Raw genomic sequence first — 27,312 nt, 5'->3', positions numbered from 1 at the left:
TTTGTTTAATTTCTAAATTTTATTTCAGATAACCTACCTGAAATGCAGTTATAGTTTAACTGCTATAATGTATTAATGCATAAATGTGTGTGTGTGTGTGTGTTTGCATATACCAGCATATGAAGTATAACATTACGTGGAACAGCTCTCAGTTACATTTTAATTATTTACTTTGACGTTACTTTTACTTTTTTGACTTTTTTTTTACTTTTATTAGATTTTTTTACCCCGCCCCCCTAGACAAAGTCTACTCGGGGTGGCTTACACACATGATAAAAACATAACAATGTAACAAACATCATAACATCATCCAGAACATCATAACTTTAACACTTATTTCTAAAACATTGCCAAAATGAAATAACTCAGAAAACAAAGAATAAAGATCAGTTAATTGAGCATTTTCTAAAGAAGGGTTTTAATCTGAATCATCACTGCTGAAATAGGAACTGTCACAATATTCTGCTGTATAGAGGAATTTATGAACAGTTGGGTTCAGCTTTGGGATCCAGTGTCTCGGCACCAAGTAAGTTGAAAGATTAAACAAGTCAACAAACACTTTGTATCTGTCACTGTGAAGGAAAAAGAAATACATTAATGTGGAAGTTATATTTCAGGATATTTTCCAGTCTCAATGTTTTGGCAGGTGAAATCCAAAACCCAAGTTATATAGAATATGCTTTTGATTTAGATTGCACATGCTTTTTTCAGCAAGGGTATTTCACTAAGTTGTCATCTGGCGAGGTCCAGTGTTAATGCTACCATCCCATAATAGCCAGGTATTGTCAGCAAAGGCTTGAACATACTACCTACGAGCTGGTATGCATGACATATGATGTAAGCTTTTGCTAAAAAATTTGCAACGCCATTAACATGCCTTCATACATGTCATGTAGGCTATCCAAAATTTATTCATTCATTTATTGATGTATTACTGTGCTGCCTTTCTCCTAATTATGGGACCCAAGGTGGCTCACAAATTATTTAAAAAAAAATTAAAACACAATAAATTGTTACATTAAAAAGAATGTTACATATATATTAAAATAATCAAGGTGTATGGAAAATATGGAAAGGTTATCCAATGGTTGCTAAAATTTATTTGCTAGCTGGCAAATAAATAGTAGTAAAAATCTGTAATTCCTATCAACTTTATTTTCCATGACCAGAGAATTAACAGAACAATCTGAAGGGAATGAGAACAAGGAATTGCCAAATCCCATAATGTGCTGGGTTCATAGAAACAGAACGTGGTGCAGTGACAAGAAGCAAAATAGATTTCTACAGGATTCTTTGTAACAAAGCGAGCCAGAATCCTATTAGCAATTGCTAATAGCAAGTACTCTGTGGGTGGATCACTCCAGTGATTTCTGGCCTGGAATTACATAAACTGAAGATCACTCTGTTAAAAGCAAGAAAGTTTATGCATGATCAAGGGATTAAAGAATGCCCCCTTTTTAGTGCAATTGTTTTTTTTTTTTTTTAAAGACACCTGGAACAAGCTGTTGCATGTCTGAAACAAAAACAAGATTCTGGCTACTGTAGCAGAGCCTTTATTTAAGCAAAAATAAAAATGAAAGCAAAGCCTCTGCTGCTTAGAGTAAAATGTCCACTAATGAAAGTAAGTCCATTAGTAGTATATAAGAAAAACCAGTATGGATTCTTATTTCTCCATGAGAATCATGCTCAATAAGCCTTCTTTCTTTTTATCTTTTTTTAAAAGATAGTCTTTCACTAATACAGCTTGTAAAGGAAAAGGAAAGCATTAGAACTAAAAAGGTCAAATATGTAGGCTAACCCATCAACAGTAGGCATAAATCCTACTCAGATAGCAATGGTGCTCATTACTGCTTTCCCAGAACTCCTGGCATTTGTTTTCAAGGGGTTGAGCTTAGGCCAGGACATCTAAAACTCTTAACACAAGAGCCTCAAAATGTTGCTGAATTGCTATTCCAATCCATCCACCTTTCATCATTGGCTACCCATTTGCTTGGGTGATCTGAACATCTAAGCTACATGTATTTAACCTCCCCAGTCCCTTTTTGAAGCTAAGCCAGCCATGGCCTGATTTATTTGCTCAAGCTGCTGCGTAGGTTGCTGCTTGAAATGTAACTGTGCAGACATATTCACCTGATAAGCCTTTGTGAGTACCCATTAACACTAATTCTGACCAAAGCAGAACAAAGGTTCTCTGTCAGAACAAGTTAATGGTCATCATATCTTACTGATGGGTTTGCTACATTAATTTTGCATACAGTAGCCCTGATAATTATGTGCTATCAAGTCGATCGTGATTTATGGTGATCCTCCAGGGTTTTCCAGCTGTGAAGCACTCAGAAATGGGTTTTCATCTCTTTTTCTGGGTGGTGCTCTGGGATTATGCAGCTCGCACAAGCGTTCAGGATATGTAATCCCATCAGCCACACATATTCCATGTGATCTTGATGGACCTTTCTCTCAGGAAACACAGTGGGGATTCAGATTCCAAGACCTTAGCCCTCAACCTTCTGTCAATCATTGTCAATAGATGGACTGAATTCTAGTGCATCATTTCATGTTCACACTGCTATGGCATGTATATGTGCCATGTAACTCATAGGTGGGTGACTGTAGCACAGAACTATTGCCTTGTCAAGCCATGGTAGCCAACTGCAGTCCTCCAGATGTTTCTGGACCACTGCTCTTGCCAACATGACCAATGGTAAGGGGTTGCAGGAGCTGCCATCCAAAAACTGCTGAAGAAGTTTGTTTACCCTTGCTATACAACCTATTGTTATTCCTTATAGCATTTATGCAGAATTCCAGTCATTCCTTACGTACTCCGCAGACCTACCTCACGGTAGAACGTAAATAGTGATATCCCGATGAGCCTCCTGTCCCAGCCTTGCTGCCAATCATTCTGTGCACCATACACACATGGTTATCTAAGCACAGAGAGAATTTGTTTTAGGGTTTCATTTTGTGACACACAAAGTTCATTCTGTTTCACAGTTGAACCACTGACTGCAGGAGTCATTTTGTTTATCTGTGTTACAAGACACAAATATCTGTTTAAATTCGGTTACTTTTCTTCCTGTTGCGTTATAAATCTTAGCATGCATATTGCGCTTGTTAGCATCATCCTATACATGTGTTTGCACGAGCAAGTCCAACTGAGTTGAATAGAACTCAGCCCAGGATATGCTGGGATAGCATCTGAACTTCTAAATGTTTAAACTACTTCACATGCACTATCTTGAGGAGAAGCCCATTGTTGTATCCCACCAGTCAGATGGTAGGGTTGAGCTGAACACAGAAAAGCACATTGCATCTTCCATGGCAGTCTTCCTAAAACTGCACTGGAGGGCTAAGAAACTCTCCCAAGCTGGGTTGTGTAGAAAGATGAAGCAGAGGAGAAGGGGTGAAAGCTCCACTGCAACTGTCATGGAAAGATGGATTTAGCCCCTTGTGATATTTGCAACGAAAACTCTGCAGTAGTTCAATATTATTCTTGCTTTGGAGGCGAGAATTAGGGGAGGCTGAGATAAAATAGGTTGCCTGAGTGACTTCACAGCAACAAAGTAATTCATGTCACTTTGCTGCTTCTTGATTTATATAGTGCAATCATGTAACCACTGTACTTACTGCTGTATACCATTGCCCATTTTCCACATTCAAGGGGGAAAAGTTTAGACTGAGAAACAGAAATACAAATTCATATATGCTTAGGCCTGAGTCCAACTGCAAGTTCCAACTAGAGTAGACTCACTGAAACCAGTGGACAAAGGGTAAGCCAATACGATTTAGTAGTTCTATTCCAGATGGAACTTGTGGTGGGATGTAGGCCAAATGCCCTCAGCAGTCTAAGCAGAAAAGGTGAAAGTACTTACTACATGAAAACCATAGGCCTATCCAGAACTGGGAAATGTTACACCTTCCTGGACTACAACTCTCAGAATCCCACAGGCAGTATGGTGACTGGCCACAAAGAGCAGGGGCATTCTGGGAATGTAATCCATTAAGTAACATCTCCAAGCTCTGAGGACTATCTACTCTTTTTGTTTGCATTCAGAGAGCACCTATATTCTTGATTGACAACCTGCCAATTAAGCAATTTCTTTCACCCTAAATGCTACTGGTTTGTAACTGGTTCTAGTACTCATGCATATGTGGCAGCAAGACCTACTGTTCTTCAATAGGGACGTGGGGGCACTGCGGGCTAAACCACAGAAGCCTCTGTGCTGCAAGGTCAGAAGACCAGCAGTCGTAAGATCGAATCCACACGACGGAGTGAGCTCCTGTCGCTTGTCCCAGCTCCTGCCAACCTAGCAGTTCGAAAGCATGTAAAAATGCGAGTAGATATATAGGTACCACCACGGTGGGAAGGTAATGGCATTCTGTGTCTAGTCGTGCTGGCCACGTGACCACAGAAACTGTCTGGCTCAATGGCTTGGAAACGGGGATGAGCACCGCCCCCTAGAGTTGGACACAACTGGACTAAATGTCAAGGGGAACCTTTATCTTTACTGTTCTTCAGGAGAGACATGAATTAATTAGCCATATCTTTAATTAGTAACTTCTCTTTAAAATCTCTTTAAAATGAGAAAATATGACAATTGCATCAAGCAAGGTGAATCACAGTGATATAGACCTATTATAGGAATACTATAGAGAACACTTACATCTCCATTTAGTCATCAGCACATCAATATCCATAAGAGAAGTGAGAAGCTGAAAAGGAACCTGAAAGCGAGGCTCTTCCCTTAAGGAAAGACAAAAAGAAGCAAGCTTGTTATAATCCTTAAATTCTATTTCAACAGTAGCATTTTAAAGTCAGAGGAAAAAATGGAAATAACATACTAAAAAAATGTATATACAATGTGCTATTAAACATGAGCTTGCCTAGAGCCACTCAGTAGTCTACTACAACTGAATAACTCGGACATAATTAATAGTAAATTTATTAGCAAAAAAGACACAGAGCTAAGGAGAGGGAGGCCCACACTGATTGTTCCATCTCAACAAAGTACAGTTACTTGCTATCTCCAAATCAACAACTAAACTTCAACTCTTTTCTGTACAAGATGTAAAGTTTAATAGTGTATTCCTGTGCATGGCAGGTTAGAAGAAAGTCCTGGTTTTTTCAGTGAGCCCTAGTAAATATGCTTATAATGGCGTACTTGGCTCTAAATTTATGTATATTTGTTTGTGTCTCCATATATATTTAGTTTAACAATACCGGTTTAACAATACATTTAGCCTGTATTGAGAAGCAGAACTCTTTAAAGTTGTGGAAGACATCTGCATGATTTTCTCTCACTCTGTACTTTGCATGCTACTTTGTTTTATGATTGGTCATTGGAAGGTCAATACAGGCTTTATTTTCAAACCTACCCAGTGAAGCTCCTGTCTGAAAAAAAAATTGGCATTTTGGGAAACAAATGGGCTAATGACAGGGAATATGCCTTTGTATTAACATCCATTTGGACCCTAAGATTTGGGCTGTTGTCAGGAGAAGGGGGAAGTCACAGACAGCAGTGTTTGGTAGGGTAGAAGTGGAAGCTACTGGCAGATATTAGGGCTGAGACCTTCCAAACGACAGGTATCTCATTGTGAAATGCGAGAAAACACCCCCAAAAATTAGCATACACTGTTTGCAATCAATCTGATTTTCCTTGCAAATGTGGGGATTTTTTTTAAAAAAACCAAATGCTCAGGATAGTTTATTTTCAGAAATCCTGAGTATGGTTGCAAAAGATGATATGAATATTTAGGAAGCAAAGAAGGAAGGACTTTTCATTGAATGAGAAAAACAAAACAACTAATAGCAGAGACAATGCAAAGGATAAAACCCATGGCATATACCTGTAGAAGTAGATCATTAAAGCTCCTTTCATTGCTTTATAGGATAGCCTTCTTTCACCTGCAAAATGCAACATCTACTAAATAATTTAATATATTACTTGTACTATAATGTCTTAGCTCAAGCTATTATACTAGAAAGAGGAATTACAAATTTGTACACTGATACAAATCTTCCTACCTTTGCTAAGAAGGTGTTCATGGCGTTTTTCATCGAATAGTGAAATAAGCACTTCTTTTTGTTTCTGAAGTTCTGCCAGTTGGTCTTCTTTTTCCTCAGAGTCTGGTTTGGCCTTTCAATCAGAATAATTATTGTCTTAGAAACAGCATAAAACTTTATTTTGTTTATTTACATAGAGTTGTTTCCTCATTTCTTGTCTTTCCTATGTATGCACATTTTCACAAATATCCTTTTAACCCATGATAGTCTCAATCCAGCAGCCCTTCCTTTTGCAATGGTCTACACCTGTGTTTAAAAATCACCTTAGCAGCCAAAGCACAGCAGAACTTTGAATTCTTTTCTACAGTCTAATCCGACTTGTGAAGTTGGCTGTTCTGACCTGAGATCCAATGCAATAAAGTGAAGATCATGCAGACATTTTCATAATTTTCCTTCAGTAAGTCAACTGCCTTCCTTTCTGACAGTGGATACCAAGGCATGTTGTATACCAGTTAGAAGACAATACAATCATCCATTTTGTTCTAATTATGTACTTGAAACCAGAGCCTACTTTATGCACATTAATTTATTCTGTACAAAGTACACCCAGAGAACTTTACTACATTTATCAAAGATTTCTCTCATGTCGTGTGTATACAATAAAGGCAAAAGCTTGAGTCATACATATAGTCAGCTACATGAATGACCATTTAAAAATCAGTAATGTGACAACGTATGTTATTTATGTATTACCAGGGCTTGGAAAAGTAACATTTTGGAGACCACAACTCCCAGAATCCCCAAAAATCAGTAGGGCCACTGGTTGGGGAAATCTGAGTAGTTTAGTCCAAAAAAGTAACTTTTTGAAGTTCTGGATATCACCTCAAAACAAGATTTCTCACTTCATGCAATCCAGGTGTTTTTAAAACCATACCGTGCCCCTAGCTTTTCCTTGCCCTTATATTACACATAAGAGTTACTCTGCCACACTTAAATTGTGCTTATTAATATACCTATATGTATGCACACATGTATGCATGATCACGTATACACACGAAACAGAGGAAATTACTCACAAACAGATATTCTCTTATTCAAGTAGCTGCACTCAGGGGCCATCAATGGATGGCTGGATTTATTAATCAGTTCTAACACAATCCATGACAGAATGTAACATGTACCTGCACCATTGCAAATTCCTCTTCTAATCCCTTAAGTACATTCACTTCAAATTTTCCCCAGAAATTAAATCCTTCTGATTCAAGTCCAGGTGTCCGCTCCAGCCACGACTTATGAAACAAAATAGATTAACCATCATTTTATTATGTAGGTTACATTATCTGATGAATATATTTAACCAAGCATGCTAAACAGTGATGATGAGAAAGGATTATGGATATGAATGAACTTAAAAATATTTTTGATAACCCTAAATTTAGATTTGACTTCCTTCTTGCAAATTGTGTAAAGTAAAGTAAATGATATATTTTACATCAACTAGATCCTGCAGGTATTCCTTTGTATCTTTGCACCTCAACATATACTGTTAAAGTCAAATCTACCCTGCCTACAAAGCCATGTTGATATTTCTCTCTGATGCCACTCTTAACATGAAACAAAATCAGTATAGTCCCATTCCCTGTGAATAAATGCTCTGATTATTCTGCTATATTTATGGCACACTGCCAAGATGCAAAAAACGTGCTGGGTATACAGTATGTGCATGTGCTCAGGGATAGTGGTCAGACAACATTGCTAACCACAAGAAAAAAGACATTTGACTTCCATTGTATTCATTCAGAACCTCATGCCCAACTGAGTCACAAAAGCAAACATTCAGCCTTATTTTATTATTCTTTTATGAGTGAGGAATAGGTGGCCCTCCGACATTACTGAACTGCAGATCCCAACATTCCTTCCTGTTGGCTGTATTGGAGAGTGCTGATAGGGGTTGCACTCCAACATCATCTAGAGCAGTGGTTCTTAACCTTGGTTTACTCAGGTGTTTTTGAACTGCAACTCCCAGAAACCCCAGCCAGCACAACTGGTGCTGAAGGCTTCTGGGAGTTGCAGTCCAAAAACACTTGAGTAACCCAAGGTTAAGAACTACTGATCTAGACCACTGGTTCTTAACCTTTGTTACTCGCATGTTTTTGAACTGCAACTCCCAGAAGCCTTCACCATCAGCTGTCCTGGCTGAGGTTTCTGGGAGTTGCAGTTCAAAAACACCTGAGTAACAAAGGTTAAGAACCACTGGTCTAGACAGCTACTTGTTCCTCACTCTGACCTAATATGTTGTTAATATATTTTTCAATCTATAGCCACTTCTATTTGAAAATGGCCCTTTTAAAAAACATATTAAAATATCCTGTGCAACAATAAGTGAGTACTCACCATATTATAAATCACAGATAATAGTACCAAGCAAGAAAGAAAATGGTTTCATTTTAACACTGAGATATGCACGTGCCCTATAGAACATTTAACATGTTGCATAATAGGACCAATTAGCTAAAAGCTCTTGCTGGCATCTATCCATTGCAGATGAAGGAAAATAGCTAGTTATTTAAATTCTTTGTGGCAGGCCAAGATATAGTAGATGTAAACTCATACTTCCACTAGTTGTAGTAGAGTGAGCTCCTGTTCGGATTTCAGCAACAATTCATTCTCTTCCTCCTTGAAGTTATCCCTGTAGTGTCTTCTGTTGTATGGAACTCTCAGACTCTGAGGAACACCAATCTTATTCTCCAGCAGTCGGAACTGTAAACTCTGAAATCCTGAAGCTGGGCTCAAGTAATCTCTTTGAGGAGAAACATTTTTTTAAAAAAAGAAAAAGTTTGAGTGAACAAACTAGTTTCTTTTTAAGAACAAAAGAGAGAGAAAACTTTAAACAAATATGGATTAGATACGTATTTGTATTGTTGCAAAATATTTTATAAAAGAAAAAAATCCTGGCTTCAGTGTAACCAAACGTGACTTCCAGCTTTCTGATCCTCCCTATACTTACTCAAAAGGAACCCTCAACACATTAACTGAGCCTTACTTGAAAGTACATACACTCAAGATTGCAGATCTAGGCCTGAATCCAACTGCTAGTCCCAACTAGAATATTGAATTCGTAGGGTATAAAGTAGTGTTCACTGGGTATCCCTTGTTATATAATTTTAGCACACTCGATTGGGAAGCTTATATTAGTAAACACTTGGGGTTCCAGGTTACCCCTCACACCTGTTTGATTATGCCAGCTCTCTCACTTTGTCTAGTTCCTTCTCAAAGTCCACCTTTTCCATAAAGTTTATGGCACAAAGCTTCAAAGCAAACCAGACATTGAAAGAAATGTACTGTATATCCCTTACTATTAAGCTGTTTTCTCTCTGGGTTTATGTTTAAATTATAAGTCAAAAAGGTTACGTGCAAGACACAAGATAAGGAAAATCATATGACAAAGAGATGTTATTTCCCTACTTCTCAAAACATTAAACACATTGTATAGTAACCCTTAGTCTCACACCTAAATGCACTAAAAACATTACACTGTTTACCTGAAGTCAAAAAAGTCCAGGGCTGTCATAGTTTCCAGAACAGAAAATTGCTCCACAAGTAACTTAAGGATCATTGAAATTCTGTGAATTCGAGTAACAACCTTAAGCATGTTCCTCTCATCTCTCACCTTGGGGGGGAAAAAGAATTATTACCATGACTCAGTTTTCACCAATTTAAATATATTTTATAGTGCAGCCTACTACAATAAGTTTAATGGGCCTCACTTTCAAGCGATGGTGTACTGGAGACAAAGCTCATAAGACAGAAGGATGTGCCCTTTTGTTTAGCAGGAATGATGACATAATTTGTTTCCCTCCCCAGTCACTTCCTTGTTTCCTCTTGAGATTAGCTAAATCCTCACAGTAGGTGAGGAGAAAATACATTTTCCCAGCATCAATGCATTACTATAAACTGTCCCTATTGTAATTCATCCCCTTCAGGGATTGCTGCCTTGTCCTGGCAAAGGGGCTTGAGTAATTCAGAGAAGTTGTGGGTCATAGTGGAGAGTTCTGACTAAACACGATCCACCTGGAGCAGGAACTGGCAAGCAACTCCAGTATCTTTGCCAAGAAAACACCATGGACAGAAACAAAAGGCTAAAAGTGATGATGCTGGAAGATGAGCTCCTCAGGTCAGAAGGTGTCCAACATGCTACTGAGGAAGAGTGGAGGACAAGTACGAGAGCTAATGAAGTGGTTGGGCCAAAGCCAAAAGGACACTTACCTGTGGACGTGCCTGGAAGTGAAAGGAAAGTCCGATGCAGCAAATTAAAATACTGCATAGGAACCTGGAATGTAAGATCTAGGAACCTTGGGAAGCTGGAGGTGGTCAACAGGAGATGGCAAGAATAAACATTGACATCCTGGGCATCAGTGAATTAAAATGGACAGGAATGGGGGAATTCAATTCAGATGATTATCATATCTACTATTGTGGGCAAGGATCCCATAGACAAAACTGATTAGCCCTCAGAGTCAACAAAAGAGTGGGAAAAGCTGTACAGGGATAAAATCTAAAAAATCACAGAATGATTTCAATACAAATCCAAGGCAGACCTTTCAACATCACAGTAATCCAAGTTTATTCACAAACCGCCAATGCTGAAGAGGCTGAAATTGACCAATTCTATGATGACTTACAACACCTTCTGGAACTGACACCAAAGAAAAATGTTCTTCTCATTATAGGGGATTGGAATGCTAAAGTAAGAAGTCAAGAGATAAAAGGAACAACAGGAAAGTTTGGCCTTGGAGTCCAAAACGAAGCAGGGCAAAGGCTAATAGAGTATTGTCAAGAGAACAAGCTGTTCATTGCAAACACTCTTTTCCAGCAACACAAGAGGCGATTCTACACATGGACATCACCAGATGGGCAATACCAAAATCAGTTTGATTATATTCTCTGTTGCCAAAGATGGAGAAGCTCTATACAGTCAGCAAAAACAAGACCTGGAGCTGATTGTGGCTCTGATCACCAGCTTCTTATAGCAAAACTCAAGCTTAAACTGAAGAAAGTAGGAAAAATCACTGGGCTAGTCAGGTATAACCTAAACCAAATCCCTTATGAATACACAGTGGAAGTGAAGAACAGATTTAAGGAACTAGATTTGGTGGACAGAGCGCCTGAAGAACTATGGATGGAGGCTCATAACATTGTACAGGAGGCAGTAACAGAAACCATCCTAAAGAAAAGGAAATGCAAGAAAGCAAAGTGGCTGTCTAACGAGGCCTTACAAATAGCAGAGAAGGGAAACAAAATGCAAGGGAGATAGGGAAAGTTACAGAAAATTGAATGCAGACTTCCAAAGAATAGGAAGGAGAGAGAAGAGGGCCTTCTTAAACGAACAGTGTGAAGAAATAGAGGAAAATAATAGAAAGGGAAAAACCAGAGATCTGTTCAAGAAAATTGGAGATATAAAATGAACCTTTTGTGCAAAGATGGACATGATAAAGGACAAAAGTGGTAGGGACTTAACAGAAGCAGAAGACATGAAGAAGAGGTGTCAAGAATACACAGAGGAATTATACCAGAAAGATCTGGATGTCCCGGACAACTCAGATAGTGTGGTTGCTGACCTTGAGCCAGACATCCTGGAGAATGAAGTCAAGTGGGCCTTAGAAAGCATGGCTAACAACAAGGCCAGTGGAGGTGATAGCATTCCAGTGGAACTATTTAAAATTTTAAAAGATGACGCTGTTAAGGTGCTACACTCAGTATGCCATCAAATTTGGAAAACTCAGCAGTGGCCAGAGGATTGGAAAAGATCAGTCTACATCCCAATCCCAAAGGAGGGCAGTGCCAAAGAATGCTCCAACTACCATACAATTGCACTCGTTTCACACACTAGCAAGGTTATGGTCAAAATCCTCCAAGGTAGGTTTCAGCAGTATGTGGACCGAGAACTCCCAGAAGTACAAGGTGGATTTCAAAGGGGCAGAGGAACTAGAGACCAAATTGCTAACATGCGCTGGATTATGGAGAAAGCCAGAAAGTTCCAGGAAAACATCTACTTCTGCTTCATTGACTATGCAAAAGCCTTTGACTGTGTGGACCACAGCAAACTATGGCAAGTTCTTAAAGAAATGGGAGCGCTTGACCACCTTATAAAGCAACAGTTAGAACTGGATATGGAACAACTGATTGGTTCAAAATTGGGAAAGGAGTACGACAAGGCTGTATATTGTCTCCCTACTTATTTAACCTATATGCAGAATACATCATGCAAAAGGCTGGACTGGAGGAATCCCAAACTGGAATTAAGACTGCCAGAAGAAATATCAACAACCTCCAATATTGATTGGTTGGTTGGTTGGTTGGTTGGTTGGTTGTTTGGTTGTTTGGTTGGTTGGTTGGTTGTTGATTGATTTGATTTGATTTGATTTGAGTTGTATCCCGCCCAATCAAGTATTGACTGGAGGGAAGGCATGAATAAACATCCATGTTTTTACTTGGCTTTTAAAGATACCCAGAGTAGGGGCCGCATGAATTTCTAGAGGAAGTTTGTTCCAGAGGCGAGGAGCCACCACCGAGAATGCCTGATTTCGTGTCTTTTCCTTCCGGGCCTCTCTGGGCGTCAGGCCCCTCAGCCTCACTTCCTGACTTGCACGGGTGATCCAGGTAGAGCTTGGTGGGAGTAGACGTTCCACCAAATATCTGCCAAATATGCAGATGATACCACTCTGATTGCAGAAAGTGAGGAGGAATTAAGGAATCTCTTAATGATGGTGAAAGAGGAGAGCGCAAAAAATGGTTTGAAGCTCAACATTAAAAAAACCCTAAGATCATGGCCACTGGTCCCATCACCTTCTGGCAAATAGAAGGGGAAGATATGGAGGCAGTGACAGATTTTACTTTCTTGGGCTCCATGATCACTGCAGATGGTGACAGCTGCCATGAAATTAAAAGACACCTGCTTCTTGGGAGGAAAGCGATGACAAACCTCGACAGCATCATAAAAAGCAGAGACATCACCTTGCTGACAAAGGTCCGCATAGTCATAGCTATGGTTTTACCAGGAACAATGTATGGAAGTGAGAGCTGGACCATACAGAAGGCTGACTACTGAAGAATTGATGCTTTTGAATTGTTGTGCTGGAGGAGACACTTGAGAGTCCCCTGGACTGCAAGGAGAACAAACCTATCCATTCTGAAGGAAATCAACCCTGAGTGCTCACTGGAAGAACAGATCCTGTAACTGAGGCTCCAAAATTTTGGCCATCTCATAAGAGAAGACTCCCTGGGAAAGACCCTGTTGTTAAGAAAGGCAAGAGGAGAAGGGGACGACAGAGGACGAGATGGTTGGACAGTGTCATCGAAGCTATCAACATGAATTTGACTCAACTCTGGGAGGCAGTGGAAGTCAGGAGGGCCTGGTGTGCTCTGGTCCATGGGGTCACGAAGAGTCGGATACGACTTAACGACTAAACAACAACAAATTGTAATTCGTAGTATTTTGTGGTGATTTGGCCCTGAATTCAGTCAGTGATCTTAGTTAGAACAAGGGATGAAAAGGGATCAAAGGGATGAAAACCCCTCCATTTAGCAGTTGATTCAATCTATTCTTGTTGGGATTACCAATTGGACCTCCTACTGGTGTGTTCATAAGGATCGCTGCTACCACCTGAATTTCTGGACCACCCTTTGGGGTACTGCTATGGAAATCTTAGGTGGTCCATAGTCTATAGGATGAGGGAGAAACTCAGCCTAGCACTATGGGATGACCCTCTCACAGCTCAAACCACGGGCCACAGGTAATGGAAACTTCTAAATTTGCCAGTACACTACTGCAATCTTTGTCAATCAATAATTTAAGTTTTGCTTGATTAATAGATAAAATCACAATTTAAATCAGCTGATTATATGTCACTGTAGCTATAGATGTAGATATAACTATAGATATAGATAAATTTAAATGAATTAAGTCATCTTTATGTGTTAAGGAGGCTCGAGGAAAGAAGAAATCTTGGATCTGATAGATCCAAGGCTTTACCCAATGTATCCTTGGAACATCTCATTTTTAGCTCTACTGTCTATGGAGCATCGCAAATGGTCCAGTGGCAACAGGAAAACTTTCTGTTATGGTACAAGAGCTGATCCATTGATGGATCTCTGTTTCTGATTATAGAGACGGAGAAAGAAACTAAGAGTATCCAACAGCCCACTAGATGCTCTCTCCATAAGTTCAGGTTTGTTTTCTCAGCATTCATAAGACTTTACAAAACAGTATGTGGAAAATTTGCAGTTTAACAATACAGCCATTTACATGTTTATTCAAAAGTAAGCCCCATTGAGTTGAGTGGTAGTTCAGTAATTGTAGAAAGGACTGCATTCTTAAGCATTTAGAATTCTGTCCCTAGAATGAATCCACATTTCTTACAGAAATATCCTCCAAATCATAGAACGGTTAACTAAGTGTTGAATTTCAAACATTCAGTGCTTATTTGGTTAAACAACACCACAATATAAATGTATTAAATGAGATGCATTATTTGTCTACTTACGTGACCATTTTGAAATATCACCCGGACAGAATCCAGCTCCCACAGGATCTGCTTGAACCATAGTTCATAAGCTACAATGGAAAGGGACTGAGTTAGTTTCATTTCTTCTTAATGGTGATAGTAAGTTATGTGAATTATCAAGAGTTCATCCTCTCCACATTTATTACAAAAGTCATATATAAATATTTGCCATGCTTGCTTGAGGATGAAATACTCTATCAGGGAAAGCGTGCATAATAGCACTTAGTTTTCTGTCTTGGTGTCACTTCATTCATTTCCTTATCTTGCCTTTTTGTCTTTCACTTCAAGGAGCCTGAAGCTATGTGATGGTTTAACAGGATAGGAGTAAAATACTGTATCAGTAGCAACAAATCTTTATGTGTTTCTTGCCCCAAACACACATGAATATCAAAGAGATCTGGAGATCTACAATATGGATTCATTAGGAATGCTAAAATACAACTCATTGAGTTTATTTGCAGTTTCTCCCCATCTTCATTTTGTATATGGTTAAAAGACTTCACAGTATTATTCTTTATGTAGACCTAGACTTTTTGATATACAGGCTTGTGTACATAAATGAGTACATAAAGAAAAAAAGAAAAATTGTACTCATTTTTATGTACCCATTTTTGTGTGTGTATACACACACACACACACACACACACACACACACACACACACACACACACACACACACAAATATATATATATATATATATTTCCCATAGACTAAGTATGTTTGTGCACATTTCTGGAAGATAACACTTTTTGACATGTTCACATTTATTATATAACTTAAAAGAGCAAAGCAAACAAAGAATCTGCCTCTTGCATTTTCTTCCCAAGGAAGGAAAACAGAAAGATATGTGTACATTTTCATTAGCAATCTCACAAACCATAGATTTTATACATATGTATAACAGCAATAATAACAATTGGGTAGTGTAAATTTCTTTACCCATCACTAACATTTGTACATGTTTCAATCTGAATGCATGCAGAAGATGGAATCAGGATACCAATAATCTTACAGGCACTGATTCCATTCTATAGCACTTCATTCACCCATGTTTATATAGAAATTTCTGTGCACATAAAAACAATGTGCTTCACTCACATGATGGGGAAACTTTTCTACATCCCTGACTGCCTGGGTGGAGTCTATGCATATATTTCCAATGGAATAACCATTTTTGTTAGTCTTTTTCAACAAAACCAACAAAGTCTTGTAGTACTTTAAAGCACTGGTCCCCAACCTTGGGCCTCCAGATGTTCTTGGACTTCAACTCCCAGAAATCCTGGTCAGCAGAGGTGGTTGTGAAGGCTTCTGGGAGGTGTAGTCCAAGGACATCTGGAGGCCCAAGGTTGGGGACCACTGCTTTAAAGACTACCAAGTTCCATTGGGCATAAGCTTTCGCTTTCTGTAGCCCACATCTTCAGAAGTAGGCTAAAACCCACCAAAGCAAATGCCAATCAAGTGCAACTTCTTTGTCTTTATGGTGCTACAAGACCTTTCCATGGTTTTCTTTAAAATATAGAATTCAGATACTATGCTGAACATGCTGAGGAAGGACCCAGAAACATCTTCAGACTCCAATGTGCATTCAAATGAATGTCTGAATAATACAGAAGTATTAAAGAAATGCGAGATGCTAGTTGTGCCCATGCACAGAGAAAGATCTTGTCACTTTTTAAAAAACCTTTCAGCAGGGGAAAGGGCATCCATATAGACAAAAGCATGCAATGAATTTTGTTTACAATGCATTAAGTGTGAGTGTGTCTGTTACTGCATATAAACTTGTAGTCTATAGCTTCACAAGGTGATTACCCCATTATATCCATTTAATATTCAATATTTTCAAATACAACAAGGATCCTGAGAAATAGAGGGTGAACATATCATATGATCTTATGATTATAACCATGTCCACTAAAATTATTTTATCTTCAAACAATAATAGTTACCTTGATGGGTCACAATAAACAGATGTTCATCATGGATTTTGTTACCCTTCTTTTCACTCTGAAGCACCTGAGCATTCAAAATTTTGTCCAGCTTTAGAAGAGAGAAGAAACAGTATATGACTAATTCCCACAAAACTGCCTTCTGTTAGTTTGGTTTAGTTTTAGTGTTTTAATGCAAATGACAGGTATTGCATAATAGGACAACAATTGCTACCATTTTGCATTTTTAGCACTGGAAGCATCAGAGGGACTGTTTGTGTCTTACAAAGACACTGTTTGTGTCTTACAGTCAGCTTGTCCTGTGCTTATTGTGCATGTGTTGTTCACTTCTGAAGGAGACAGACAGGTCACTAGTTTTGTGCATAGACAGTTTATGCCAATTACAAAGGCCTTGAAAGAAAGAAAAAAAACTGCTTTTTGTCTCATTCTTTCTCATGGAGCTTGAAAACTGGACACTGAGGTGTCTTGTTGGATAGTCTAAAATGAAAACGAAGAATTAGGAAGTTTTCTTAAAAATCTCTGGTCTACAGTAATAGCCTTTTTCAAGAAGCGAAGGCATGGTTTTCAGCACAAAGCAAGTTTTCAACCACAACATCTAGATCATAACACTTATTTCTAGGGCTGTTTTCTCTTGATAAAATTAAATTATGGCTCCCATCATGTTATTTTATTTATGTTTTTGGTCATGCTTTTATACCTAAAGCAGTTGTATGCGAGCCAGTTGTATGACAGACAGGTATGTACAAGAGGGGTAGGCAAAGTGCAACAACCACGATACCATTGGGCTGCAGCTTCCATCATTCCTAGCCAGTACAGCCAATAGTAACACATGGCCAAAAGTGCCATCTGGAAATATTTGGAAGGTAACCCAAAAGTAGAACAGGAACCTCACAGCACTGTCCCACTCTCTCCTGATATCATACCACTTCTAGTACTGGAAGTAATACATAGTCAGCCACAGCAGCCACAGTTAGTCTCCTTTAATTTTTCATATCCCTTTTTAATCCTTCAATACCATGACAGAGCATTTTAGCCCACCAGAGTCATATTTTGTGACAGAATGCACCCAGAACTAAGCCAACAGCGTAGACATTCTATGGCACTGTTATTTCAGGAGTTGCAAACAATGCTCCCATGTTCCAGCCACCGACTACATACAGCATTAAAAAAACCCAACAACCCAGATATAATACAATTGGACACAAATCATCCTAAGAAATGTATCACATTTTGCCACTGTGGTACATTTTGTTCCAGCCATTATAATATATGGGAATAAAAATGTATCATGCCATTGGTATATTCCTTCATAGAGAGGACGGTCTAGTACAGAGGAGGATAGATGGCCACCCTACTGCTTGAGTGAAGCTTCTGAAGATCCACCAAAGGTCTATATGTACTTTGCATTAAAAAAACTGAGTAAACCGTCATCCCAGTAGACATGAAACTAATATGAACATGTGAGGAGGAGAAGCAAGCCCGTCTTGGATTCTTAACTGTCACCCTCTTCATGTGGAAAGTGAAAAGGAGGGGCTGTGCTACGCTGAGAAATTCATATGAAGAGGCTATATCTGAAAGGATTCAGAAGGTTCTTTACTTAAAAAAAAAAAAGCAAGGGCAGAGGAGAGAGGCATACCTTACTGCGTCTCTTCACACATTCAGCCTTTTTTTTCTGAATGCCTGAATAAGACTCAGATGAAGGCTCAATTCAGTCATTATAGGGGGCAGGGAGAGCATTAATTATATGACTTTGACTGATGGAGAGTGCAAATTACTGTTCAGCCAGTTATCCTCTCATGACACAAGGGGGTGAATCACTATTTTCCTTTCTGCCTTCTGAATGGGCTCCCATGCTTTGATCAATCTCATGACAGTAGATAGAAATGTAAATGGCACAGCAGTATTGGCATTTAGTATTCTTAGCTCTGCTTTGTTCACTGAGGGTGTATTAAGAATTCTGTTTACTTTCCCACAGAAATTTTAAACTGTTGCCAGCTTCTTAATGTCTACAACAGAAAAGAACTAGGAAGTTTCAAACAAACAAACAAACAAACAAACAAACAAACAAACAAACAAACAAACAAAAATAAATAAATAAATAAATAAATAAATAAATAAATAAATAAATAAATAAATAAATAAATAAATAAAAGGGAAAGGGGGAAAACACTCAGATGTGTTGTTTAGCTCTTAAAATCCTGTTTTTGTATCCCCATTTATTTAACATCTGTTGTGATGAATTTGAGTTTCAATCTGTCTCCTTTCTGGCAAATTCTTTATCTTTTACTTTACCTGGTTGTCAGGCCTAACAGAACGCTTTCCACACTGGAAATAAGCACACTCTTTAAATGTGGCCAGTGCAGGCTGATGTTTGGTTTCTTTTTGATAACAGATTTCCAAATATTTGTATGTTTCTTCATAAATTTGACAGAAATGCAAAATTCGGATATGAGAGAAAACAAAGTATAGCCCTAATAGTGAATGCTTCCGCACATACATTTTAATTAGGAAGACGTGACTCAACTGCTAACACACTTTTTCTAAAAAAAAAAAAAAAATCATCACCACCATCATCTTATAGCTGCAGAGTTGGAATGGACCCTATAGTTCATCGAGTACACCCCCTGTCAAGGAGGCACAGGGGGGAATTTAACTCCTAACCAAGCCACTTCACTATCCACAGGCCCTATGCATCTGGGAGGTACTTTTGAAAGCTAGCAGGAAGTTGATGTGTTATCCATAAAAATTAACTTCTCCAAGTTTGGGGGGTTGATGGCAGAAACTAAACACTACTTGTAATTAATGTACACTTCAGCCATAAGGTAGTGGATAGCTATGGAGAGACAAAAAGGTGCTGATGGCTGCATTATGACAAAGTACCATTGGCCACAGTACCCACTTGATTTTCTTCCCCATTTTAGTATCACTCATTGGGAGACACCCATTTGCAACCTCCTCTAGCAGTTTAAATAACTTAGAAACCATCATTTACAGTGAAAGCCTCATGGCTAAAAAGCACGCTTAGAGAATATCAGCATTCCTTAGCACCTTAAACTGCAGACGTTGCCACTTTTAAAATGCAAAAAGGCTTTTGCTTTTTTAAACCAAGCTTTCTGATAAAAGCTCTGGCTCAACAAAATCTGTTATGACTATATTACTTTTAATTATTTTTGCTTTTTTAAATATGATACAGATGAGGCAGCTTTTTTAACTTTAAATTTTAAATCCTTTTTTTAATCCTGAAAATTCTATTTTTCTTCCCCATCAAGGACAGAATGCATAAAAAATGTGTTTCAATATCATAGAGAGCTTATGGGCTGTTATCGAATCTATAGTCAGTATATTTGTACTTGACCATGTGCAAAAAGCCTCATGCATTATTTTTCAAGTTAGCACAAGTTTACACTTACCTTCAGATAGTCTCCATAGATAAGGCCACCTTTGCTTGCTTTATTTAACCCTTCTTGTGACTTGTCATCTTCCCCATCCAAAGGAAGTTTATTGAAATTAAATCTGTGAATAAACAAAAAAACAGCCCAATACTTAACTAAAGTGATCAAACACACATGTGTGGTCTGTTGAATCATTTTGCCAGTTCATATGTCTAACACAACTGAGAAAGGATTGATCCAGTGGTCCCAGCTTTACTGTAAATTGCACAGCAGAATGTGCCCTATTAAAAGCCATGATCTGACAAAGAAACTTCTTTTTTTAAGCAGTTAATCACATATCAGTGGGGCCATAATTAGTATTTATTTTTGTCTTCTTAAGTCTGAGCATGCAGATAGTGGTTATCTGAATTAGTATGTTGTTTGTTTCAAAAAGAATGTACTTACTGATATTTGTTCTTCCAAAAGGGACACCCACTCATGACTCCAGAATCTTATGACAAACTGAGTTAAAATTCCTCTGAGGTCAAATATATTGACATTTCCCAAACCAGAGTACAGCCTTTTAATGTAAGCTGATCCCCTAGTTCAGGCCAATCCCCTTGCGTTTTTTGCCCGTCACTGTTCTCATTCAGGAACAACCACGGGATATATCCTTAAACAAAGTCCACAAAGTATTTGTTTTGTTGTCTAATCAATTCTTCCACTCAGGTTAAACAAGAATGCAGAAACACTAACAATGTCACAGGTCACTTCTGCAGCTTTCACTGCAGTCCCTCCGCTTCTGATCTTGTTCAGTTATGTAGAATGCAGAGCTTGGAAAAAAATTAACATTTTTTGGACTACAACCCCAGAACAATGGTTTTAGGTCAACAACCTTGAGATTTTAGCAGCAACTCTCAGATTTAGGGGCAGCCCCTTGTAGCACTATTGGAGTGGAACCTTTGTGATGTCACACGCTAGCGCATGAATTCAAGCCGCAGGAGCATTACAGTGGCTGAAATCCTGTTGCACAAAGGTGTGATTTTTACAGTCAAATTGCTGTAAGTTAAGAAACCTCTATAGACATTATCTGTTGCATGTTGGGTCACACAAGTCAGCATGCAACCAATAATGTCCATAGAGGTTTCTTATCTTATGGCTTCTGGACTTAAAAACTATGCCTTTTGCATAACTGTGCAACAGGATATCAGCTAATGAATAAGAAAAAAATGTATGTCTGAGTAACAAGTCCTGAAGTCCTAAATATGAACTCAAAATCTACATAGCCAAATTGGCAGCATCCCATTCCCTGAGATTACAGGTTGAAAGCTTGAGATCTGTAAAATTAAATCCAAACCATGACTGTAAGAGCCAATACCTGAGACCGGGCAACCCTACCCAGAATGCCTCAGTCGACATGATTACTGGCAAAGTTGGGAATGGGAATCAAATTAGACAATGCACTTCGTTTCAATTTAAATGTAGTGCTGTTTCATGTAGCATTGGGTTGGTTTTCCCTGACTTTTTTATTCAAAATTCTAGCATGCTCTGATATGTGATTGATCATTGTAAGGTCTGATTGCCAAGGCATACGTCTGTAAGAAAATTACATTGAAGAAGGGGTAATGGGCTAACTGGATGGAATACATGTTTCCCTGAACATGCATATTATTAAATTCTATTGATGTAGTCATTGCTATGTATTTTCCAAGAAAACTACCAGTGTCTTGTAGTGCAAAAGTATTGTGCCTTTGTTGTTTGCCTCTTGCCATGCCTAAGTACATGTGTGTATGTTTCTGACAATTCTCAATGCTGTTGTGTAGTCTGTAGGGAGAGGTAGATGGGTCTCCTTGTAACCTTCAAAAAGGGGCCTTCGGCGGGGCCTGGACAATACAATGTTCTTATCAAGAATGGCCAGTACTGTCCTGAAACTGGTCAAAACCTGCTCTCCCAGTCCATGCCCAACCTCCCTTCAAGATGCTCCATGAGCTCTTTAGCATAAGAATCTGATACGCTAAGGTATAAGGGTCTGTCACTGTCTTTGTTAGGGGCTTTTGCTCACCTTTAGAGCACAGCCATTAGCGTGTATCTTTTGGCTCCAGTAAAATTGCATTGCGCCACGCTGGTCTCCATTTCTTGGTCTTCTGCCAGGGACTTCCCTGCCTTAGCTAGGTAATGGTTCAGTTTGATTCTTAGAAATCAAAATTGAGAACAATAATATATAAATTAGTGGGGAGATTGTAATGAGACAGTTGGCTGGATAGCTTATTGAATTAGATATCTGGCTGTGTAGCCAGAAGTTGGGAGTTTGATTCCCCACTGTGCCTCCTGTGAGTAGAACCAGCCTGTGTGGCCTTGGACAAGTTGCACAGTTCCAGGGAGCTCCCAGAAAAAGGGAAGAGTAAACCACTTCAGAGTATTCTCTACCTAGAAAATCTAGGAAAGTGTCGCTGTAAATCAGAATTAACTTGATGGCACATGATTATTTTTATTATTCTATGAAAACAATAGCATCCTTAATTGCTAAAGAAGGGCTGCAGTGTTTGAAAATTCTGGGTTCCAAACCTGAGAGCAATTCTGGAAAAGAAATTATAAATGACACGTCATGAAAACAATCACAAAGGCTGGCAAAGAAATGTCCATATTTCCAAATTTAAAAAATGAACTTAAGAAAACAAAACAAAACATAGTTATCAGTTGTTTTGGGACAGGGAAAATTGAATGGTTTAACTTAAATAGAGTGTTGAACTCTCACACTGTTTTTAAAAATCCTCCTGGTATTTGTTGAACATTGTTACTCAATTTAGTCTAATCATTAACAGAGCACTGGTTGAAGGAAGTGATACGCTGCCTTTTCTCTGCAGCTCAGCTGTACTGTCTACTACACAAGTCATAATAATCCAGCTTTATTTAATAGTAATATACATAATCACAAAGGTAGTCCTTCCTGTTGCTTGAATGGCAAGAACTCTTGGCTATATTTGGTCTTCACATTTCTTTTTTAAGCTAAATCTTTTTGGCTATGATCTAGCAATGTCATTTCTCAAGTTCAGATGTGATTGCATTCGTGGGCATGTAGTTCTGGAGTACATGCACAAAGTTAATCTTATGCAGAGTAAGTTACTGTTGGTGTAACTATACATCACATTTTTTCAGCCCACAATGGTAATATTGAATTGAATTGAATTGAAAGCTTCCTGACTCTCCTTCAGGTTCTCAGGCTCCCCAGGGCTCCCTCAGAATCTAAAAAGGATTAATTAAACATTAAATTAAATATTGCCACCATGAACTGATTATATCATCCTAGTTGTACAGGGATGATAAGTTACACCAACAGGATTTCACTGCATGTTTCCAGTTATGTAACCAGTCGCAGAACCAGGTGCACTCGTAGTGCAAGCAGAGAAACAGAGTGAAACTCCACTATCTCGCAGTTCTTCTCACTATTGTTACACTAGATATAGGCATTTCCCATGAAGTGTTGATCAGAGGTCTCTTATTGTGCAGCTGTCAAATTAGATTACAATTAGAAAATGCTGTGAGAAGATTTACCAGCAGTGTCTTCCAACCAAGGTTTGAGGTATTCGTTGCCCGGTACCACAAAATATTATTTACAAAAGTGAGTGATGGAACATCAGGTTGAACCAGCTCAGGCAAAAGACTTCAGGTGTCACAAATGGCCAGCAAATTGCTAATGAGTTAATGTTTTATTGTATTCGCGAAGGCTAATGTTTTATTGTTATACTGCACGTGATGGAGAGAGGTGCTTATGAAATTTCTTGTTTCGTGTAACATAAAAATAATTTGGCTGACTTGGACTACTCTTGGCCTTGAGCAGGGTGGGCATAGAATACGCTGCTCTGTTTCAGGTGGCAAACTGCCGTGAGCAAGCACCGAATAGTGTTGTGTGAGCATATCATAAAAATGTCTTGATCTTTCCACCAAAGAAACATAGGATACTTGGGATGATGCCAGTGCTTCTCCACACGAATGTAACAGCCAAGCAGAGAGGTATCTCCATAGAATAGCCTTTCTAGATCTAGTGCTCTCCAGGTGTGTTGGACTACAACTCCTATCATGCCTCACTCAGTAAACGATTCTGGGAGCTATCATTCAATGCATTTGGACAACAGCTGTTTAGGCAGGCTGCAACAGAGCATATTATATATTATTACATGCCATCAAGTCAGTTCAGTATTATTGCAACCCTATGAATTAATTATCTCACAACAGTTTTTTAATTAACAGCCCTGCTCAGATATTGCAAATTAAAGTATTTTGCTTCTTGTATGGAGTTAATCTGTCTTATTGTACAGCTTTCCTAACATTACTTAATTATCTTTTCAAATGTCTTGTTTTCTCATGGTATGTCAGAGGCATGATGGCCTCAATTGAGTCATTTTAGTCATTGGAGAAAGGCGAGATAAAATATTTTAACGTTTAAGAATTTAATAATATAAACAAACAAATTTTAGCTTCTTATGAGAAATCAGTCTTGATTTGACATAGAATCCACTTATTTCTTTTTTAGGAGGTCCATGGCATCTGTAAAACCTTTCTCCAATACCACAACCACTCAGCTAAAATGCACAGTCCGGTATTATTTAAAATCATAAACAAACTATCCTTGCAAAATCTGAAAGTACAATACAAAACTCAGTGAAAATAAATATACGTAATCTTGCTCATTAATATTCGATGATCCAGTAAAAACAAAGTGCATTTGTCTGCAAATATATTTGGAAGTCCTTTTCCATTTTTGTTTCTTGAATTTGAGTAAATTTTTAAAATAGTATGTCAGTTTGTAAGTGATCTAGTTCAGCATTTCAGCTAGTTAAGGACCTTACTTGAACCCAACAGTTCAGGAATATGACAAGTTGTTGTTATACTGAAGATCCCATCAATCTTAGCCAATTGTGAGGGACAATGTAATTGACACCTGGAGGGCTGCATTTTGCATTTCTCAGTGATATTCCGTTTTTTTATAAAAGCATTCTCCCAGAAAAACTTTGTATAAAAAACCATCCAAAATAGCCTTAAACAGCTATCAGGATCTATGAAACTCTTGCTTAGAATAGACTTTGTTACACGTATGCCTCTGAAGCTTTCACCCTGTACACATTGGGAATAAATTCCACTGAACTCTGTGGAGCTTTAGTACGTAGTAGACTTGTGGAAGATTGCCTTACAAAGTACACAAACACAATCCAGAATACAGTCTGTTTTCATTAGATCTGGATTTCCTAGTAAGAGGACTCACTAAGAGAACTTCACATTCATTGGTACCCACCTATTTACTGGAAGGCTACTCTAACGATCCTTTCATTGGTTCACAGTGCCTTTGCTCTTAGCATTCTCTAAAGGAGTTTTCAAAAAGAAAGACAATAAACACAGGAATAGCTAATAATAAATATCTTTGGATAAGAAGTGTAACTTCACAAGATCAATATTTCAGTTATAAATCAGAGACATCAACTGTTGTGTTCTAGTAAGTGCTAATATTGGTGGATGAAGCAAATCCTGCTTTTAAAAAAGTGGAGAAAAGCTTGAGAACAAAAACAATGATATAAGTTACAATAACATACACACTTTCTAATAGAATTGTTCTGAAATAGGAAAAATATTGTTATATATTAAATTTATATCTGTATGTATTAAAATTACTATGTAAATAGTTGGAGAGTTTCTGAGCTTGTGGCAGGAGGTACAACACTTTGTTGTGCAAGGTGTAATTGGGCAGTTTCAGAATTTGTGCAAAGAGGTATGCAGTCATACTTCCTTGTGCAAGCTCAAAAATTGCCTGGCCACTTGCTTCATAACACAATTGTGTAAGCAAATAAAAGAGCAGGATGTATGAATTAAGGGCTCAGAGTAAATTAAGGGGAGCACTTAGATTTTACTCTTGGTTATCTACTTTTTGGAGGGATATGGTGGTGCTGTGGGCTAAACCACAGAAGCCTCTGTGCTGCAGGGTCAGAAGACCAGCAGTCATAAGATCAAATCCATGCAACGGAGTGAGCTCCCATCACTTATCCCAGCTCCTGCCAACCTACCAGTTCGAAAGCATGTAAATGCAAGTAGATAAATAGGTACTACCTCAGTGGGAAGGTAACAGGGTTCCATGTCTAGCCGTGCTGGCCATGTGACCACGGAAACTGTCTTCGGACAAACACTGGCTCTATGGCTTGGAAACGGAGATTAGCACCGTGCCCTAGAGTTGGACACAACTGGACTAAATGTCAAGGGGAACCTTTACCTTTACCTTTCCTATCTACTTTTTATTATTGCCAAATACAATTGTTCTATTAATTTCATTTAAAAAATACCTTAGAGGAATATGCTCCTAGAAATAAAGGGGGTGGATGTGGTCTGCTTGTTTATGTCCTGTCCAGGTTTTGTATCCTGTTTGTGGACCTTGCAATGCTGGAAGCTCAGTGTGTTATAGGACAGGCACAGCCTGCCACAAAGTTACAAAGGCTGTGGCCCTGCCACAGGGCTTTTCTCTTTCCCTTTCCCAGACTTCTTTGTCTCCTCTCTGTTTCATTTATTTATTTATTTATTTATTTTATATCCTGCCTATCTGGACGGGTGAGGACCACTCTAGGCGGCTAACAGTCAAACATCCAACATCCAGATGTTTTTAAGCCTCAAGTTATTTATTTCCAGAGGAGCTACGTCAATATTAATCTAGATATAAATGTAAAGAACACAAGTTCCTGAGAAGAAAAGAAGTGGTCACTACCTTAATTCAGCACTGATAGAGTTTAATACACTGAGATTTAAACCCCACATTTCAAAGAGTTAAACACTGAAAAACATATGGCCAGAGGAATGAATTGGTCGGTCTTGGTTTCTCTCTCGTTCTTTTTTTTTTTTAAAACTTTCAAGTTCTTGTCATTCTAGATATAAAGAAATTTGTATGTTTTGGAATTTTTTAAATAAAGGAATGAAGTAATATTCTCCTCCAGTCTGCCTCAACCTATGTATAAATGGCTTCTTAATCCTTTTCCTTCTTCCACTTAACTCTGAAAATTCACATCTAATTGGGCATATTCTTAATTTAATTATTAAATTTATAGCCTACAGCTTCCCTAGTAAACTCAAGCTTAATACACACATCTCCCTTTTTCTCATTTTATCCTCACACTAGTCCTGTAAGGCAGGTTAAGTGACTGGAAGTAGGTGAGAACAACTTAAGGGACCATTTTTTACATGGAAAATGTAACAAAGAGAAAAAGCTAAGAAACCCTCTTTCGTCTTATGCCTCCACATCAGTCTGTCACTTTAGATTACAGCCGCAGGACTAGAAAATAATTCTTCTCTGCACAAGAATCATGGAACTACATGTAGAATATGGAATAAATGAATCATTTGTTCATTAATTGGGTGTATTTTTCAGTTTTTTACCCTAACTTTGGCTAAACACAAT

General features: G+C 38.4%; 1 protein-coding gene across 1 annotated transcript; it reads right to left on the bottom strand.

Annotated features, from left to right (window-relative positions):
* On the bottom strand, positions 1-20,522 carry TDO2 (tryptophan 2,3-dioxygenase). Its single transcript, XM_020781397.3, has 12 exons — positions 20,349-20,522; positions 19,923-20,025; positions 16,513-16,603; positions 14,545-14,615; positions 9,544-9,671; positions 8,615-8,801; positions 7,183-7,290; positions 6,023-6,134; positions 5,845-5,902; positions 4,662-4,741; positions 2,834-2,924; positions 1-572 (listed from the first exon to the last, which is right to left on the bottom strand). The coding sequence occupies exons 1-12, from the start codon at positions 20,381-20,383 to the stop codon at positions 419-421; spliced, it is 1,218 nt and encodes a 405-aa protein (XP_020637056.3). The 5' UTR covers positions 20,384-20,522; the 3' UTR covers positions 1-418.
* Positions 20,523-27,312: the final 6,790 nt, after the last annotated feature.

Source organism: Pogona vitticeps, chromosome 5 (assembly GCF_051106095.1).
Source record: "Pogona vitticeps strain Pit_001003342236 chromosome 5, PviZW2.1, whole genome shotgun sequence".
NCBI classification, from domain to species: Eukaryota; Metazoa; Chordata; class Lepidosauria; order Squamata; family Agamidae; genus Pogona; species Pogona vitticeps.
The sequence above is the reverse complement of the archived record's forward strand: the minus strand, read 5'-3'. Positions and strand labels throughout refer to the sequence as shown.

Bases quoted from the DNA above. Each gene is read 5' to 3' on its own strand.
- TDO2 (XM_020781397.3), bottom strand. From the start codon at position 20,383: ATGAGTGGGTGTCCCTTTTGGAAGAACAAATATCA. The intron at 16,604-19,922 runs GTAAGTGTAAAC...TCTCTTCTAAAG, and splicing joins TCTATGGAGACTATCTGAAG to CTGGACAAAATTTTGAATGC. The intron at 4,742-5,844 runs GTATATGCCATG...TCTTTCCTTAAG, and splicing joins TTAATGATCTACTTCTACAG to GGAAGAGCCTCGCTTTCAGG.